The sequence below is a fragment of the Scyliorhinus torazame genome, chromosome 19, assembly GCF_047496885.1.
Source record: "Scyliorhinus torazame isolate Kashiwa2021f chromosome 19, sScyTor2.1, whole genome shotgun sequence".
Taxonomy (NCBI): Eukaryota; Metazoa; Chordata; class Chondrichthyes; order Carcharhiniformes; family Scyliorhinidae; genus Scyliorhinus; species Scyliorhinus torazame.
The window spans coordinates 79126634-79147347 of NC_092725.1; the positions used below are offsets into that span (position 1 = coordinate 79126634).

Sequence of the window (20714 nt, forward strand, 5' to 3'; positions counted from 1 at the left end):
TTGCGAGGTTCATGAAGATGAACGGCATATGCTATATCCGCACTGCCCCTTACCACCCGGCTTCAAATGGATTGGCAGAGCGTGCAGTGCAGACATTCAAAAGAGGCCTAAAGAAGCAGTCTTCTGGATCAATGGATACGAGATTGGCTCGCTTTTTGTTTATGTATAGGACCACCCCCCCCATGCGGTGACTGGGGTAGCTCCCGCAGAACTCCTAATGGGCCGGAGACTTCGCACCCGCCTTAGTATGGTTTTCCCGGACATTGGCGCAAAAGTACGCTGCACACAAGAACGGCAGGGACAGGGATTTCCTCGGCAGCGGCCGATTCGGCAGTTTGCGCCCGGTGGCCCAGTGTTCGTTCGGAATTTTGCTGGTGGGCCCAGTGGGTTCCTGGCGTAATCTTTCGCCAAACGGGCCCTATATCGTACCAGGTGCAAGCCCAGGGTCGTCTCCAGTGCAAACATGTAGACTACGTTCGGTCCAGAAGACTATCCCCTCCAAAGATCCCCCGCCCCCGGAGCTCATTTCTACAGCCGCAGAGACCAGAGACAATGGAAAGTAGTCCTCACAATCTTCCACTGGTGCCTCACTCAAAGCCTGCGCAGGTCGTTACAGAACCGAATGGAGATAGAGACGCTGACATGACGGAGGCAGCAGACTCTGACTCCGAGATGGAGACACAGGACGCATCAGAGGGGGAATCCTGGGGTCCATGGGCCGTGGATGTACAACCGTTACGCCGTTCATCACGGAAGCGCCGGTCTCCGTCTCGTTACACGCCGCCTGATCCAGCGCCGCATGCAAATGGTGTCCGGCCTGCGGCAAAACGAGTCCGACGCCCTCCTTCGCCAGGGTCTTCGGTGGATTCCTTGGACTTTGTGGGGGGAGGGATGTTATAACCTGCCTGCTTACCATTGGCTGGGGACTAATGACAATCCCACAATCCTGTGGGAGTATGAGCTTCCCCAATGAGGGGGGGGGGGCGGAGAAACCATTAGTAAACTCCAAGTATAAATAAAGCTTGCCAGTTTGGAACCAGCAGGAAGGAGTGTGCAGCAAGGGAAGTTGCTGCTGCTGTTATATATATATATGTATATATATATATATATATATGTTATTGTAAATAAATGTTATTACTTTGTATCCTTAAAACTCGTGCTGGATTCTTCGTGGCCCTCACAAAACCAACCTTACCCAAAGGGTATTTGACCTCTCCCAATGGGTATCTAATCTTCCAAATAACTCCGGTAGGTTTAGACCTTTCAATCAAATTCAATCCACTATCTCCACTGCCACTCCCTTTGACATACTAGGACGTAGGCCATCAGGCCCTGGAAAGTTGTTTGCTTTCAATCCCAATGGTTTGCTGACTTCTCCCAAAGAGTACTTGACTTCTCCCAAAGGATATTTGACCTTTCCCAATGGATATCTAATCTTCCAAATAACTCCGGTAGGCTTAAACCTTTCAATCAAATTCGTAAATCCCTCAAATCATTTATCAGAAACTTGGGTGACCAAAATTGCTTCTGTTTGAAGCCAGCCACCATAAACTGCAGATGTGCAAATTACATCCTGTTCCACACAACCCCTCAAAATGGGCTGCACATTTCTGTCACACTTAGGCTTTGCTGTAATGAAGTTGAGAGGAAGTGGAAAGAATGATGGGTAAAATCAACACATTAACTTTGTTAACAGAATTGTTGATTTTTTAATGTTATTTTAAAAAGAATAAATATGTACAGGAAAGGATAATGGCTTATTTTTAAAAAGGCTTAGTTTCATATTTTAGCCTTGATTTAAAGAGGCTCCATCCATGATTTGAAGCTGTGGCAAGGGCATGGGTCAAAATTTCAGACACCTGAATACATATTCAAATATGCTGATCTGATTTTAGTAGGTGTAATCTGTTGTTTGCTGCACAGGCTTATTGAATGGCCAGGCAATGCTAAACACAACGGCCCATGTTTTTATCACCTAACAGTTGAACTAACACCTTGAAAGATGCATTCATCTTAATTTTTGAGAAGGAATTGAAAATTCAGTCTATTCAGGGAAATGGAACTTTGAGTTACAGTTCTTGCCTGTATCAGCAGACACTCAGAAGATGAGTTGGAAACTTGATTCTGCCAATTCTGTCGAACAAGGGGGTGGAAACAGCACCTGTTTTAAATCTCTCTCCGACTTCCTTTCCTTATATGGGGAACTAGTTGGGAATTTTCTTAAGGAACTGTCTGGAGTTCAATTTTCCTCAGGTTCATTGTTTTATTGAGATCACAGGGTTGAATTTTTTCACCAGTAGTTGTAGCTCTCCCCTCTTTCAATCTTTTTAGAACTGAGTCTTGATTAAAGATGGATGTTTGTGAAACATACCATCTATTAGCACTGCTTTCTCTCTCACTGTGTGAAATCTAGAGTAATGCTACTAAATGTGATCTTTTTATATCAGAGAGTAGAAATTCAAATCTATGGTTACATTCCTTAATGTAAATTTAAGCCCTATAACACGTTACAAAATTACCTTTAAAACAACATCACTATGATCTCTTTCAAATTAATGGGTGCCAGATTAATGCAAACAACATCCAGATTTACCTCTGTAAAACAGTACCACCCTTCATGCTGGCCTGCTGGCATGTTCCCACCACCATATTGCCCGCGAATTGGACTCTTGGGGTGACGGCTAACCTCGCACCTGTGGCAGCTAGCCAATTGAAGTGCTAAACAATAGCATTCTTCACAAAGAATTTGGAAAATCCAGACTGTAGATGGGCATCCCCTGCCACACTGCCCATGTGACTGGAGCTCCTCGATAAAATGGTGTAACCTTCTTGTTAAAACGCTGGTGGGGGGAGTCGAGGTGCATTCCAACATGAATCCGCTGGGCAGCAAGTTCCACAGCTGCTGCTGGAGGCCACCCTATGCAGGGTGGGAAACATTAATTTATCGATGTCCATTGTCCTATGGTAATGGCCACCATTAACACTTTGACATTTGTGTTGGACGATTCACTCCTCCATTTTTTGGGGCATGCCTACCTCACCTCCAAAGTATTAAAAAAAATATATCGCCAGCCCTTGACGTGCCTCAATATTGAGGTGCCCTCTCCTCTCTGCAGCCTCAGCAGTGGTCATCCCTATCAGTGGCACTGCTACGCTGCTGGCTATCCGAATAGGTTGACAACTGGAAGAGGAAGGCCATCATCCTTAATTGGATAAGGTCCTGACAGTGGCCAATTTCCAGTAAAACCTTCTCCATGGTCTTGCTGTTACTGGGTGGGCTTGGGATTCGTCTTTGGCCCCAACAGCCAGCCAGTATTTAATCTGGCATCCATAAATTTGAAAGGGATCATAGTGATGTTATTTTAAAGGTAATTTTGTAACATGTTATAGGGCTTAAATTTACATTAAGCCAGTATGTATGGCTCAGTGTTCTTGCTCACCACTCAAAATATGCACCTTATGAAGTACTTTGGTGATCGATTTACCTTTTTTAGAATGTATTGCAGTTATCACTTTGAAATGGCACAGCAACATGTTGTAAAACCACTTTGTTGAAAAGTCCTGGATTTTGATATGCACATTTGGGTTCCTGGTACTAATTTTTATCTTCTTTAAGTTCCAGCATTTGTTTGGTTATGTCCTATTAAGGTTTGAAAGACAGATATTTTAAGGCAATGCAATGGAACATCACACCATGATTCTCGCCCCCACATCCTCAGTAAAACAAAATATTCCCTTCAGCCCAATCTGTGCTACATCATACCATGTGATCTGTTACCATGATAGTTTTAATCCTCAATCGCTATTTTGTGAATCTTTGCAACCACCATTTGCATAAAATACATGGGAATGAAATGAAGCAAGGTGAGCCACAATCTCCAAAATAAATGTCACTCACCAGTTTTGTTAGTCTGGGAGGAATGTAATTGTTGTCCTCTGTCCTTGTTATTTGATTTCATTTACACTCTGTCGATATCTACTTAACATGTCTGCAGCGTTATAGATATCTACAATATAGAAATGAACTCAAGTCGTAAGAATCCCCTAGTTCTGAATAAACCAGTAATGACAAATTGCATGTTTTCACCAATTATGATGTATCCATCCACAGTTGCAGAAAATGTTATTTGACGTGGGGAAAGGGGGAGAAAAATAGTACACTAAGTTCATTATTATTAGAAATGGCATATTTGTGCATTGTATGACCACTATCATGGTCCAGGAATGCACTAACGCAAACAACATGGAATGTTCATGTCACTTCTCGTGATTTTTGATTATTTGCTGAGGGAGGGTTTTCAGCTAATATATTACAATTTAAAAAATATAGACTTCATGCGTAAAATATCTGAAAGAACATTACAAACATTTCAAAGTGACCATCGCACAAAGTGCAATAATATTCAGGGGCCGGGATTCTCCGACCCGGTGCAGGGTCGGGGAATTCCCGGAGGGGGTCACAAGAATCACGCCCCGACGCCAGCTGCCCCATTCTCCGGTGCCGTTTTGCGGGTGCCCGTGGGATTCCCGCCACGCCATTCGGGGGCCGTTGACAGCGCACCCCCCGGCGATTCTCCGGGCCACGATGGGCCAAGTGGCCGACGAGTTTGACCGAGTCCCGCTGGTGTGAATTACTCAGCTCCCACACGGCGGGACCTGGAAGGTAAGTGTGCGTGGGCCGTCTTGGTGTGGGGGGGTGGGGGGATCCGACCCCGGGGGGGGGGGCCCCCACGGTGACCTGGCCCATGATTGGGGCCTACCGATCGGCGGGCAGGCTGGTTCCGTGGGGGCCTACTTTATCCACGCCGGGCCCCTGTAGGGGTCCTCCATATTGCCCAAGGGCCGGCGTGGAGAAGGGAACCCCTGTGCATGGGCGGAAATATGCCGGCTATTCCGCAGACGCGCTGACTTGCGCGAGCCATTTCCCGCCGGCTGGAGCTGCGGGGCCGACTCCGGCGGCAACCTAGCCCCATGAAAGGTAAGAATTCCTCAATTTCGGGGGCCGTTGACGCCGGAGTCGTTGGCGCCGGTTTTCACGCCGGCGTGGGGACAAAGCCCCATTTTTAGAGAATACCGCACAGGTTTTCTGCACTCCTAAGGTGCATCAATACAATCAAAGAAACATTACAGACATTTGAAAATGGTCGTTATAAATGGTGCAATGGTATTTAAGTTCTCTACCTAGATCAAGTTATACTTTCAGCTGCTTCAATAAATTTGTGATACATGTAATATTCACCGTTCAATGTGAGTCATACAGCCTGAGGCGGCTCTTTACAGTTCCACTCTCCTCAGTTTACTATGTCTGAAAGGCCTTATTACAATATTAATATCAAGATATTTCTGTAACGTTCAGCACATAAGGAGTAATGGTACAGAATACATATGCTTCTGGGAATGCAGGTTAAAGTCAGTGGCTAGAAAATTGTGTTTCTCCTCTGCCTCCCTATTTCGCTCTTCCTTTATGACACTGCTTTAAAAAAAAGATTTCTTTGTTACAGAGGAAATTGAAGGGATATTATATTGTGACTTTTAAAATTATGAGGACCCAGATAGAGTTGACAGGAAGGACTTATTCCCCTGAACAGAGAGGTCAATAGCTGGGACATAGGTTAAAAGTTATTGGCAGAACAATTAAATTGGATATTGAGAAATCTTTTCATCCAGATAGTTTAGGGCTCTGGTAATCATCGGTTCAATGGCAGAAACCCTCATCACATGTCCAAATACTTGGTTATGGTCTTGTTGGAATGCTGTAGTTTACAGGACTACAGACCAAGAACTCAAAAATGGGATTAGGTTGGCTGGCTCTTTGTCAGCTGGCATAATAACAGCTTCCTCCTGTGCCCTAAATGTTCTGCTTCTGTGTTAAAATCATCCTTTTTGACCAAATTTGTGGTCATTGGTCCTAATATTTCTTTATGTAACTTGGTATATTTGGCTTAATAACATTCCTGTGAGGTGCCTTGGGCAGTTTATTATTTTAAAAGTGCTACATGACTACAAGTTATTTTGTTCCTTTCTAGCTGGGACACATAGTGCCCTTCTGCATAAATTTGGAGTGAAAACAGTCACCGAGAAAAGGAGATTACTCTGAAGTTTCAAGGGAACTCTAAATAATGACTAGTTTCTAAATTTAACCTGCTAATGGAGATAGTATTTTTTAACTATGCTACAAGAAATGTTGTAAAATCCTTTAAATTCAACAGAAATTGTATTTTGTTTGTCATGAGTTGCATGTAAAATAAACCAGGTTCTTTGTCTATAGTTGGTCTTGTCATACTGGACTCTTTATCAGTCCATATTGTGGAAGATGGAAGAAATGCATGTGAGGCTACATGTAAGATTATGGTACCCAATTCATAAGTGGTGCCATTTCATTGCTCCTCATGTATCTGTCGTGACCATATGGGACAAAGGATATACTTAGCAGGTATTGCTGACATTAACCTTTTTATTAATACATTTTGAGTATCCAATTATTTTTTTTCTAATTAAGGGGCAATTTAACGTGGCCAATCCACTTACACTATATATCTTTGGGTTGTGGGGCTGAGACCCAGGCAGACACTGGGAGAATGTGCAAGCTTCACACACATAGTGATCCAGGACCAGGATTGAACCCGGGTCCTCGGGCCGTGAGGCAGCAGTGCTAATCACTGCACCACCGTGCCGCCCTTTTGATAATATTAACCTGATAGGACATCTAGTGCAGATGTGAAATTTGTAACAGCCTTTTTCATTGAAAAAACAGGCAGTAATGGTCATTTGTCCTGTTGCTCCCCAATTTGCAGCACATCAGATAAAGTGTAAAGGTTTTGACTGCATGTTTGTGGATAATATTTTTCATACTTTGAAGAAGAATAGACTGTTGTGAAAGATAAGAACCAAAGTTATTCTGGTAAAGATTGTTTCCTTGAAAAATATCCATTTTTTTCCAAAATTAATAACTACTGCAATGTCAGGTGAATGGACATGCACCTTTTCTGTATTTGGCAATGTTGCTAGCATTTCAATGAACTGGCAGGGTTTTTTTGCAAAATGTTGCGATTGAATTGCTCTCGACCCAACCAGTTAGGAAGTATCCATCAGATATATTTTTAAAAAGCAACTCTTGCTCCAGATTCATCTTGTGTCTTTATTTTTCAGAAAGACAAATAGCCTCATGTTTGTTGATACACTACCAGCTGAGAAAAAAATTGCAAAGGAGACAAACTTGATACTAAAGCTCTGTCTAGGTTACGATGTGATGAAGATCAAGTTTACCAACCATTTCAAAGGCTAACTCATTGTGATTCAAGATGTTGTGACTTATCATATTTTCTGCAGTTGAAATTTATTCATAGAATCATAGAATTTACAGTGCAAAAGGAGGCCAATTAGCCCATCGAGTCTGCACCGGCCCTTGGATGAAGCACCCTTCTTAAGCCCACGCCTCCACCCTATCCCCGTAACCCAGTAACCCCACCTAACCTTGTTGGACACCAAGGGCAATTTAGCATGGCCAATCCACCTAACCTGCATATCTTTGGACTGTGGGAGGAAACTGGAGCACCCGGAGGAAACCCACACAGGGACGGGGAGAACGTGCAGACTGCACACAGACAGTGACTCAAACGGGGAATCGAACCTGGGACTCTGGAGCTGTGAATCAACTGTGTTAACCGCTGTGCTATTGTGCTGCCCATTGTCGCATTACCTTCGGAAAACCCAAGTGGCTTGAGCATAGACGTTCTGCTTATGGCTCAGTTTCGACCTCAATGGTTATTTAGCTGTTTTTTTTTTACTCAAATAGGAGTTTTCGTTTTGCAGTTCATTTTTCTTTGTAAACTTATTGGAATAGCCATGATGTGGAGATGCCAATGTTGAACTGGGGTGGGCACAGTAAGAAGTCCACTAAGATTCCAAATAAACCTGTTGGACTTTAACCTGGTATTGTAAGACTTCTTATTAGAATAGCTTCAGGCACTGATTCTGCATGTAAGTAATATTTAAAGTGATATGGACAATTAAATGCAACTGCATTATATGGGTTACAAAAATTCCTCAAGTCTTTTGAGAACCTCAAAAGACTTTGCCGCCCATTATGAGCCTATGCTAATTGTAAAGAATGAAGAAGAAACCAGAAAACGATAAAAGCATAGGAAACCCATGGTGTAGGATTATATAAGGACATGTTTTTTGTTCAAAGGGTCATTAGTATGTGGAATTATTTTCCTCAGAAAGCAGTGGAAACTGATTCATTGAATTTATTCAAGGCTGAGTTAGATAGTTTTTTTGATAGAAATTGGAGTCGAGGGTTATGAGGACAGAAAAGAACGTGGAAATGAGACCAGAAACAGATTGACCATTCGACCATGAACTTATCGAACGGCAAAGCAGGCTCAAAGGGCAGAATGGCCTACTCTTGCTCCTAAGTCCTATGCTCCTGTGTAACCAAACTCCTGTTTGATGGTTGCCGAGTTGAATATGATGTGGCTGTGAAGAACTTTTATTTCAGTGCTTGTAAGTTAGCGTTGCAGTATGCCTGCATGGAAGTGGGCTCAAGATATTACATGATATTATTCATAGCATGAGGTTATTTAAGAAGGCCTGCCTTCTCAATCTTACCCCTCGCATGAGGTATGGTGATCCTCAGGTTAAATCACCACCAGTCAGCTCTCCCCCTCAAAGACGAAAGCAACCTATGGTCATCTGGGACTATGGCGCCTTTACCTTTTGTTACATAATAGCTAAGTATCCTTTACTGTACACGTCACATACCTGCCTCTCTGCTAACTCAGAGTGTGAGCCGACAGTTCTCTGCAGCCATAGTCAAATATATTTTTACAGGCTTTAAGAAATAGTTACTTACAACCCAGTTGGTGCAGGTCATCAGTCTGGCATGATCTCTCAGGCTTGTTTCTGTTCCTTATAGTTCCACCTAAAGTATAATGTTCTTTGATTAGGATGCTTTCATTAAAGAATCCAGCAGCATGGTTCATTAAGCATTCATATATCTTGGCGTCATTGATTTGCTGCTCTAGCTTCTTATGGTAAGAGGAGCTTTCTTCTATTTGCATTATTCATCTGCGAAAAACGATTTGCATCTCTGTGTATAGATGCAGGTGGATGTGTACGTATATGTGGGCGTAGAGAAAATCTAATGTAACTTCATCTGTCTAAATTCTCTTTGCAGATCTTCCTACAAAAACAGCAAAATTATTATAATATGTGGCTTTAAATATCCAAAATAGATTGAGATAAAAGTCGTGTAAATAGCAGAGAAAGGGAGAGCTTTGTAAAATGTATCCAAGGCCCCTTTGTAGTTTGACATGTTTTCAGACCCAACAAAGAAGGAGGTAGTACTGGTTTAAGTTTCAGAAAATGTATCCAGACACGTATGTAAGGTAAGAGGAGGAGAACATCTGAAAAACCACACCCAAAATATAATTAAGTACAATATAAAACATTTAAATCACAGTTAACAGTTAAAAAAGGTACTTGACTGAAAAAGTAAATTTCCATAGGATAAATTAGAAAGAAATATTGGCTGAAAAGACAAAAAAAACAGAAACCTGAAGCAGTCGACTCTCCTCTCTTTGCAAACTTCACAGATTTGACAAAGCAAGTAGCAAACAGAGTGCTAGTTTAAAGCATAGAAATGTTAATGAAAATAAGATTTAAAAATGATACTTCGAACAAATCTATGGTTAATAAAGTAAAGGGGACCCAATAACATGGAGGGACGAGAAAAGATTCAGAAAGAAGGGGGAAGGTATGAAGCAAGACAGACAAATGTCATGGACATAATTTATGTTTTCTGACTGTCCCTAATGAAAGTGTTTTGTATATCCTTACTCTGAGTGATTTCCTCAATTTCAATTATTCCAGCAGCAAACACTTGTGTGGGTTTACAAATAAGCAAGGATTTTAAAATATTATAATTTATTATTTATCACACAATTGCCCCAATTTAAAAATACGACTTCTCACTCACTCAATTGAACCACACTATCACTCATGTCATGTGAGAGTACCTGTAAGAAATGGGTGTTTATAAATGGGTGTGTATATAAATATCTGTAGTGAGAGTACCTTTAAGAAATGGTGTTTACTTCTGCAGTGATGTCAGAGAGTGGGTGGAGCTGGGCTGTCTGTCAGCTTTTTACTTTTGTTTTTGAGCAGGCTGCAGGGTGTGTTTTAGTTTTGTTTTCAGTGTTGGAGCTGAAGCCAGACCAAGCAGGTGTACTGCTGTCCGCTCTGCCATCAAAAGACTATCTCTTGATCATTTGGTGAATTCAGAATTATAAATGTTTTCAGTAGTGACTTTAACCTGATGTGCTTCTGATAAAGGTTTTGTTTTTAAGTCGTATGGCTGTTAAAAAGAAAAGCTTAAAGGTTTACTTAGTGTTGTAGTCTTTGGGGGTTGTATTAGAATTAATGGTTGCTAAGATGTTCACTGTATGTTTTAAAAAGGTTAACTTGGGTTCATAGAATAAACATTGTTTTGCTTTAAAAAATACTTTTCCATTTCTGCTGTACCACCCCTGTACAGTGGGCCGTGTGCTCCCCATACCATAATCTAGTAAAAGTTGTGGGTCAGGTGAACTCCATGATGCACTTTGGGGTTCTCTAAACCCTTAACACTCACAGCAAAACTGGATACAGATAAAGTGAAAATTAACATGATTCCAAAGTATAATTGTCCCAGTCTCTCTTTTGTGGCAGGCCAGTAGTTTCTTAGATGACTTGATGCGTTTATTTGAAGTGAATGTCTTGTAAGGAGAGGTTGAATTTCCAGGAGGTTAATTCTCTTTTTTCATAAATATTTTGTTAAGATATTTCAAAACATTTTTAACAGTACCATAAACAATGACATTAACATAGTAAAATAAACATTTCCCCCCTCAGCCCAATCTTCATGCACCTTAACCATACAACAACAAACTGCCCCCCCCCCCCCCCCGCGCCCCCTTTGGAATACTGCATCTGCTGACATTTTAATTTTCCCCGAGAAAGTCGACGAACGGCTGCCACCACGGGAGAACCCTAACATTGACCCTCTTAAGGCAAACTTTATTTTCTCGAGACTGAGAAACCCAGCCATGTCACTAACCCAGGTCACTACACTCGGGGGCTTCTTGTCCCTCCACATTAACAATATTCGTCTCTGGGCTACCATGGAGGCAAAGGCCAAGATGTCGGCCTCTTTCGCCCCCTGAACTCCCGGATCTTCCGACACTCCAAAGATCGCTACCTCTGGACTCGGCACCACCCGTGTTTTTAGTACCGTGGACATTGCCTTAGCAAAATCCTGCCAAAACCCTCTGAGCTTCGGACATGCTCAAAACATGTGGACTTGATTTGCTGGGCTTCCCGCGCACCTCGCACACTTATCCTCCACCCCAAAGAACTTACTCATCCTAGCCGCTGTCATGTGTGCCCGGTGGACTACCTTAAATTGTATCAGGCTAAGCCTGGCGCATGATGAGGAGGTACTAACCCTGCTTAGGGCATCCGCCCATAGACCCATCTCTATCTCTCCTCCTAGCTCGTCCTCCCACTTGCCCTCAAGCTCCTCCACCGGAGTTTCCTCTGCCTTCGAAAGCTCCTGGTAAATATCCGATACCTTCCCCTCTTCCACCCAGGTACTGGAAACTACTCTATCCTGTATTCCCCGTGGCGGCAGCAGCAGAAAGGCCGGCACCTGTTTTCTCAGGAAGTCTCGCACCTGCAAATACCTAAAACCATTCCCTTCTGGCAATTTAAAATTATCTTCCAAAGCTTTCAAGCTGGGAAAGCTCCCGTCTATAAAAAGATCCCCCATCCTTCCAATTCCTGCCCTCTGCCAACTCCGGAACCCATCATCTAGCCTACCCAGTACAAACCTGTGGTTATTATAAATCGGGGTCCAAATCGATGCTCCCTCCACTCTGTTATATCTCCTCCATTGCCCCCAGATCCTGAGAGCGGCCACTACCACCGGACTTGTGGAGCATCGGGCCGGCGAGAACGGCAGAGGTGCCGTTACCAATGCTCCCAGACTGGTGTCTTTACATGATGACCCCTCCCCCACTACACACTTCCTAATCATGGCTGCTTTGAAAGCAGACCAAGGCAGGCCAGCAGCACGGTTCAATTCCCGTACCAGTCTTCCCGAACAGGCGCCGGAATGTGGCGACGAGGGGCTTTTCACAGTAACTTCATTTGAAGCCTACTTGAGACAATAAGCGATTTTCATTTCATTTCATTTCATTAGCCGCTCAGTAGTAATTGCAGAAGCTCGGCAGTGCCAACCCACCCTCCCCCCAACTGTGCTCCAGTAACACTTTCTTCACTCGTGGGGTTTTACTCGCCCACACAAAGCCCAAAATAATCGTATTCACCCGCTTGATAAAGGCCTTACGGATGAAGATAGGAGGCACTGAAAGACAAACAGAAATCTGGGGAGGACCATCATTTTCACGGTCTGTACCCTCCCCGCCAGTGATAGCGGGAGCATGTTCCAACTCTTAAAGTTCCCTTCCGTTTGTTCTACCAACCGGGATAGGTTTAACTTGTGAAGTACCTCCCATTTCTGGGCCACCAGGATTCCCAGATATCAAAAGCTCTTCCCTACCATTCTAAGCTGCAGCTCTCCCAGTCTCTTCTCCTGTCCTCGTGCCTGGATTGCAAACATCTCGTTTTTCCCCATGTTCAATTTATACCCCAAGAAATTGCCAAATTCCCCCAAGATTCGCATTACTTACCCCATCCCCTCCAACGGGTTCGAAATGTACAAGAGCAGGTTATCTGCGTAGAGCGAGACCCGGAGCTCCACGCCCCCCCCACCCCCGAACCAGCCCATTCCAGTTCCTAGAGGCTCTTAACGCCATGGCCATTGGCTCTATGGCCAGAGCAAACAGTAACGGGGAGAGGGGGCACCCTTGCCTCGTCCCTCGGTGTAGTTCAAAATACCCCGACCTCTGCCGGTTTGTACGCACACTCAGAACCGCACCCAGTCAATGAAGCCCTCACCAAACCCAAACCTTCCCAGCGCCTCCCACAGGTAATTCTACTCCACCCGATCAAAAGCCTTCTCCGCAACCATCGCTACCACCACCTCCGCCCCCTCTCCTTCTGAGGGCATCATAATAACATTTAGAAGCCTTCGAACATTGGCCTTGAGTTGCCTGCCCTTAACAAATCCTGTCTGGTCTTCCCCTATCATCCCCGTGACACAGTCCTCTATTCATGTGGCCAGTATCTTAGCCAGCAGTTTGGCATCCACATTCAGTAGAGAAATCGGCCTGTATGACCCGCATTGCTCCGGATCCTTCTCCCCTTTCAGGACCAATGAAATCGTGGCCTGCGACATTGTTGGGGGGAGGACTGCCTTCTCTCTTGCTTCGTTAAATGTCCTCACCAGCAGTGGGCTCAATATCTCTGAAAACCTCTTATAGAATTCCACCGGGTAACCGTCAGGCCCTGGGGCCTTGCCCGACCTCATGCCATCCAGCCCCTTGATTATTTCCTCAATCTCAATTAGGGCTCCCAGGCCCTCCACCAGGTCCACCTCCACCCTCGGGAACCGCAACTGATCCAGAAATTGCCTCATCTCGCCCCCCCCCCCCCCCCCCCCAGCCGCGGATTCAGACTCATATAATTTACTGTAAAAGTCCTTAAACACCACGTTCACCCCTGCTGGGTCCAGGACAGTACTCCCGTCTTTACTCTTTACCTATCTCCCTGGCCGCCCCTCTTTCCCTGAGCTGGTGGGCCAACATTCTGCTTGCCTTTTCCCCGTACTCATAGATCGCCCCCCTTGCCTTCCTCAACTGTTCCACTGCTTTCCATGTGGTCAACAGCCCAAGCTCCAGCTGTAACCTCCGCCGTTCCCTTTAGCCCCACGTCCAGGGCCTCCGAATATCTCCTGTCCACCTGGAGTATCTCCTCCACTAATCTATCCCTCTCAGCCCATTCCACCTTTTCTCTGTGGGCCCGTATCGAGATTAATTCCCCTCTGACTACTGCCTTCAAAGCTTCCTAGACCATCACTGCAGAGACCTTTCCCGTATCATTTGCTTCTAGGTAGTTGTGGATGGACTTGTTAACCCGCCCACAGATCGCTTCGTCCGCTAGCAACCCCACATCCAGTCTCCACAGCGGGCGTTGCCCTCTTTCCACACTAACCCGTAGATCCACCCAGTGCGGGGCATGATCCGACACTGCAATTGCCGAATATGCAGTATCCACCACCTTCGGTATTAGAGCCCTGCTCAGAACAAAAAAGTCGATGCGAGAGTATACCTTGTGGACATGTGAAAAATAGGAAAACTCCTTCGTCCTCGACCGTGCAAACCTCCATGGGTCTACTCCCCCCATCTGTTCCATAAAACTCTTCAATTCCTTTGCCGCAGCCGGCCTCCTCCCTGTCCTGGACTTTGACCGGTCCAATTCCGGATAAATGACTGTTGAAGTCCCCTCCCATGATCAGGTTATGTGACTCTAAGTCTGGAATCTTACATAACACCCGCCTCATAAATTCCACGTAGTCCCAATTCGGAGCATATATGTTCACAAGTACCACTCGCACCCCCTCCAGCTTCCCACTCACCATTATGTACCTACCCCCCTTGTCTGACATGATTCTCCATGCCTCAAATGCCACTTGTTTGCTGATCAAGATCTCTAACCCCCTGGTCTTTGAGTCCAATCCTGAGTGGAACACTTGGCTAACCCACCTCTACCTCAATCTCGTCTGGTCTGTAACCTTTAGGTGTGTCTCTTGTAGCATTTCCAGGTCCGCCTTCAGTTCCTGCAAATGCGCGAACACGCGAGCCCTCTTGACCGGCCCATTCAGTCCTCTCACGTTCCATGTGATCAGCCTGGACGGGGAGCTTCCAACCCCCCCCCTGCCGACTAGCCATCATGCTTTTTAGGCCAGCCTCGAATCCCCACTCGGGCTGTCGCTGTTCCCGACCTCCCATTTGTCCCCTAGTAACAATTCCTCCCCTGTCAGCAAAGCAGCTCCCCCTCCCCCCCCCCCCCCCTCCAGCAACAGCACTAGAAACCCAATCTCCCAAGTCAAGTTCCAGCTTAACACCTGCTCACCCCACACTGCGCTTCCGAGAGTCAGCTGACCCATGCCGACTCGATAACCCCCGCCCCTGGTACCAAGCAGTCTGTCTCCCTATTGTACTCGCCTCTCTCTCGCGACATGAATAAACATTTTAAAAGCATCACATTCCCCAGTAAACAAACAACAGAAAAAACGGTGAAGAAACAGTCACTTTAGAAAAATAGTCACCCAAAAAGCAGAACTAAATTCAAAGCCCATCCCTCCCTCTAACAAGGTCCCTGCAAGACAGATCAAGCTTTAACCATCCACACAGCCCATTATTCCTCATAGAGCTACTTAAATTTATACAATCCAGCACCACAAATCGCTGCCCCAGTAAGTCTCCAAGGCTTAAGTTTTAATTCGCCTCCAGCTTCATTTCTTTAATAAAGGTCCATACTTCATCTGCCGTTTCAAAGTAGAAGTCCCGTTCCACATGCGTGACCCACAGATGGGCTGGATACAGCATCCCGAACTTCACCCCCTTCTTAAAGAGGGTGGTTTTTGCCCGATTGAACCCAGCTCGCCTCTTGGCCAAATCCGCTCCCAGGTCCTGATAGATGCGCAACTCACAGTTCTCCCACTTGCTGCTCCGTTCATTCTTGGCCCACCGCAAAACGTGTTCCTTGTCCGTGAAACGGTGAAAACGTACCACCATGGCCCTCGGCGGCTCGTTCACTCTGGGCCTCCTCGCGAGGGCTCTATGCGCACTGTCCAATTCCAGGGGCCATGGGAACGCCCCAGCCCCCATCAACCTCTCCAACATGTCCGTCACATAGGCCCTCGCATCCGATCCCTCACTGCCTTCAGGGAGGCCAACAATTCTGAGGTTCTGCCTCCTGGATCTATTCTCCAGGTCCTCCAGCTTCTGCATTCTTCTCTGGCGGTTGTTCATCATCCCCACCTTGCTTTCCAGCACGGTTATATACTCCTCGTGCTCGGACAACTTTTGTCAGACTGCCTGGATCGCTCTCCCGTGGGTTTCCTGATTCTGAACCACTTGATCAATCGAAGCCTTTATCAGGTTCAGCGTGTCCTTCTTCAACTTGGCAAAGCAATCCTCGAAAAACTTCACCAGCTGCTCCGTCGGCCACTGTGCCGTCTCCCCACGGCCCTTGCTCTCCCCATGCTGTCCCGTGTTACCAGCTCTGCTCGCGTCTCCCTTATTGGACTTTGTCTTCTCACACAGCCACTTCTGGTCCAATTCTTCATACACCGGAGGGGGAATTTCTCCTTACTGTCTCACTCTTCACTGATTTATCCCATAAAATCCGAAAAAAAACGGGGGGAAAAGGTTTGTTACAGACTGGAGCTATCAAATGTGTGACCTACTCTTCCATGGCCGCCAGCAGAAGTCCAAGAAAGTTAATTCTCAAGTGAACTTGAATTTGGAACAAGTTGTGGAGAGTCCTCCTCCCACTTTCAAGGTATTGCTGTTCATTATATAAAAATGGGAAGTGCTGGAAAAACTCAGTAGGTCTGGCAGCATCTGTGGAGTGAGAAAAAAAAAAATGTTTTGAAGCCAGTATGACTCTTCTTTAGAACCAGTTCTTAAGTTCCGAAGAAGAGTGATATTGAACTCAAAACATTTACTCTGCTTCTCTCCCACAGATGCTTCCAGGTCTTCTGGGTTTTCCATCACTTTCTATTTCTATTTCAGGGATCCAGCTACGCAGTATTTTGCTTTTACTGTTGTTGTTTACTACATTGGCTGCTTTGCTGACTGCAGCCGGTTTGATGGCTGTCTGATGGACTTCTTTCTATTCAAAACAGCTTCTTGCTGTTTAAAAAGGAGGCCACAAGCATGACTGTCTCTCCATGTGACCTGTTACAAGTCCAAAGTAATTTTTCAACTAAGATGGGTGGCCAGGTTAATTATGCTTGTGTGATGACTTTCACACCATGAGAGTTGGGGAAAGGCAGCGAGTCAACATCATTATTAAAAAATTATTTAGTTTCCTCTTTAGGCAGGGGACTGTTTCAATCCATGAGAGAGGTCAGCTGATCCTTAGGCGGCCATCTTTCTGTAGCCCTTTGTAATTTTGTAAATATGAAGTATTGACTGAAAATTCATAATATACTGGCATATGACACAGGAAACAAAGAGGGAAATACTAAAGAATTTTATTAACAAATAAAAAATAAAAAAAGTGAGTCTTAATGTTGATTAAAGATGTATAAATCTTGCCATAGACAATGAAGGAATTGCAGTGTCTCAGTTAATACTCGTAAAGACTGATAGTGGGATAAAAGGAATCGGGGGTGGCTTATTTGGGATGTGGAACAACCGTCTATTCAACTTAGGCACCTAATCATTTCAAAATTTATTGGTGCTAGAAAATAATGTATGGCAAATGGGACAAAGAACCATAAGAACCAAAATACCAATGGGGGAGAACGCAGTAACAAACAAAGAAAAATGGTTCAGGCGTTTCTGGATTCTGGAGAGAAAAGTGTGTTTCACTGATGCCAGGGGCAGAGTTGACATGATGCCAGAGAAAACATCCAAACAATTGTAAAAAAAAAGAGATATAGAACTTTTCTAGATCTTGGATTGGCCACTGTGTGAACTTCAGGATACTGTCTGTGTCTTGGAAGATCGTTGTCTCAGAGGTGTCTCCAACTACTTGAGTTCAAGCTCACGGATTCTAAGTTTGTGGGGAAAATGGAATCACTGTGGAGCATCAGGATGCCTGAGATTTTCCTAGATAATATTTCTCTGGTGTAGGCAGTGAGCGTTCAGGTTAGTAGATGGTTGGCCATCCAAAAGAGTAGGAAAAAGCACAAATTACAGGAGTCTTCAGAATGCCTCCCACTTTCAAATCATTACTCAGCTTTCTGTCTGCTGGTAGTGACGACACCTTGACGGATTCAAGTCCAGACCATAAGATCAATGGGCAAGGGACTGCAGAGCAGGGAAACAGCAAAGAGTAGAATTGCAATCGTCATAGGAGATTCTGTAACCTTCATCATAAGTCTTACCTGATGTTTTGCCTCCTTACTGCCAGGGCAATGGACATCATAGAGAAGGTCCAGAATATTCTGAGGGGAAGGTATGAGCCAGAAGATGGAGTAAACGGTAGTGCTAATGACGTAGAGAGGGAATGTATTGAGGTTGTACCATCCCACTTTCAGGAGCTTGGGAGAAAGTTGAAAAGTACTGCATGAAGGACTTCTGGTGACGGCCATGGAGTGAGTGGAGCCATATTTGGTGGCTCCCACTCAAGGTGGTATTTTTCAGTCCATTCCCTGTCTGAAGGGCGAAGTTTTGGATGGAAAGAGGTGTAGGGATACCAGGAGAAGGTATAACTCCTCTCGGAGTGGGTCGAGAAGAAATTAACTGTTGGAGCAGGAGAATCTTTGTGGTGTGCCACAGGTTAAGATGGTGGTGGGCAAAGGACCTGATCTGCCCACCCAGTGACCAACGGAGAAGCTGGTGGAATTTCTAAATGCAGAGTTCAGCCAGTGGAGGAAAGAAGCCCTGGAGAACCTGGCCAAGGTGGTGTAGCTGGTTAAAGCAAGTATTGAGAGAGTCCCAGGGCCGGGACTCCCAGAAAGTGGAGGAGGCGGTGGGGGGTACAAGGAGCAGCTGGCCTCATTAATGGCCAATGTGGGGGTGGTGCAGGAGACCCAGCAGAGGCTGAAGGCGAAGGTGGAAGACTGGAGAATCGCTCCAGAAGGCAACATTTGTGGATTGTGGGGATGCCTGAAGGCATCGAAGGTACGAAGGCCAAAATGTTGGAGCAGTTGATGAGGGAGGGGGCCTCTGACCGGCCCCTGGAGGTTGACTGAGCGCGCAGGACGCTGATGAGGAGGCCGCAAGCGGACGAGTTCACAAGAGTGATGTTGGTGCATTTGCACCACTTTTTGGATAAAGAGAAGAAGGTGGGCGAGGCAGACGAGGATGTGCACCTGGGAAGGGAACGAGCTGCAGGTGTATCAAGACTTGGGTGCGGAACTGGCGAAGAGGAGGGCCAGGTTTAATTGGGTCAAGGTTGCCCACTGCAAGAAGGAGGTGAAGTTTGGAGTGCTGTACCCAGCCTCTGGTGACTTTCCAGAAGCGAGAATATTATTTTGGTATGCCTGACAGGAGAAGGAGGACATTGAACTTTGGAGGAGTTTGTGAGGAGGTTTCTTTGTTCTTGGGAATCTTTTCCTCTTCAAATGTTTCTTTGGTTTTGATGGTGGGGTGTTTGGAGGACAGGTAACTCGGTAGCGGTAATATCAATGGTGAGTGCACCTTTTCTTGTTTTTTTTTGTGGGGAGCGTGGACAGGGGGTAGGGGGTTCGTGTGGTAAGGGGCTTGGAGGCCTTTCTCGGGGGGTTGCCATGTTAGCTGGGCGAGCTAGTTAACGGGAGTGCAATGGGGGTTGTCAGGAGATAGATGTAGGGGAGGGGCATGGGATTGCTGTTTTGTTTGGGAGAGGGGGGGGGATTGCTGATCAGGGTGTGGTTGCTGTGGCACAGCTAGAAAAGGAGTGATGACAATTGGCATTCGAGGATGGACCGGGAGGATCGTGTGACACGGGCCGGGGGCTGTGTCAAAAAAGGATATGGTTGATCGACAGGGGAGTGGGATGGGGATCCCGCCCAACCAGGCTAGTCCGGTGGAATGTGAGGGGGTTGAATGGGCCGGTCAAACGGTCACGTGTGTTCGCATACCTGAGGAGTCTGAAGGCGCATGTGGCCTTTTTGCAAGAGACACATTTCAGGATAAGGGATCAAACGAGGTTGAGGAAAGGATGAATGGGGCAGATGATCCGTTCGGGGCTGGACATGAAGACGAGGGCGTTCAAGTGGGGAACATTATGGTCGATTAGGGGGAGAGGTTTGTGATGGTTAGTGGGAAGCTGGAGGGATGCCAGTGGCCCTGGTAAACGTTTATGTGCCAAATTGGGGTGACGTAGAGTTCATGAGGCAGGTGCTAGGGAACATTCCTGACCTGGACTTGCACCGGTTGATAGTCGAGGACCAAACGGGGTTTGTGAATTGGAGACAGTTGCCGGCAAATATAAGGAGGCTGTTTAATGTGATTATGATGCATCGCAGGTTGAGGCAGGAGTGCCCGCTCCCCCGTTGCTTTTTGCCTTGGCAATAGCGCTTAGAGCGTCGAGGGATTGTGTGAGGGGGCGTCGAGCGCAGTGTTTCACTGTATGCGGACGAGTTGTTGTTTTATATTTCGGGTGCACTAGGTGACATTGGGGGCATTATGTGAATTTCGGAGGACTTTGGCCGGTTCTCCGGGTACAAGTTGAACATTGGAAAGAGCAAGGTGTTTCAGATTGAGACCAGAGGGCAGGAGACAAGGTTAGGGCAGTTGCCGGAGTTGTAGGGGAACAAGATTGAGGGCATTGTTAACAACGCATCTGGCGTTCTCGCCGGCCAGTTATTCCGCGAGCAAAATGGTGGTGTTGGCCTTGAGTGGAGGCAGCATTTGGGACAGAAGGGTGCCTCAGTGTGGGCACTGATATACACGACTATACGTGTGGGCGGTGCACGGGGAGACCCACGAATCATGTCCACATGTTTTGGGCATGTCCAAAGCTAAAGGGGTTTTGTCGGGGATTTGCAGATATAATGTCTGAGGTGTTGGGGTGTAAAGGTGGCCACAGGAGGAGAATTTGGGGCCAAA

The 20714-nt window shown here is 45.8% G+C and overlaps 1 protein-coding gene across 3 annotated transcripts in view; it reads left to right on the plus strand.

Annotated features, from left to right (window-relative positions):
• The window catches only part of LOC140396245 (ELKS/Rab6-interacting/CAST family member 1-like), a 1343051-nt gene that overhangs the window by 562116 nt on the left and 760221 nt on the right, over positions 1–20714 (plus strand). Inside the window, exon 15 of one of the 3 annotated variants that reach the window (XM_072484591.1) lies at positions 7150–8038. The exons of the other annotated variants lie outside the window; for them this stretch is intronic. Within the exon in view, the coding sequence (XP_072340692.1) occupies positions 7150–7285 (136 nt within the window). The 3' untranslated portion in view covers positions 7286–8038. Of the gene's footprint in view, positions 1–7149; positions 8039–20714 lie in introns of those variants that run through there. 3 annotated transcript variants of the gene reach the window in all.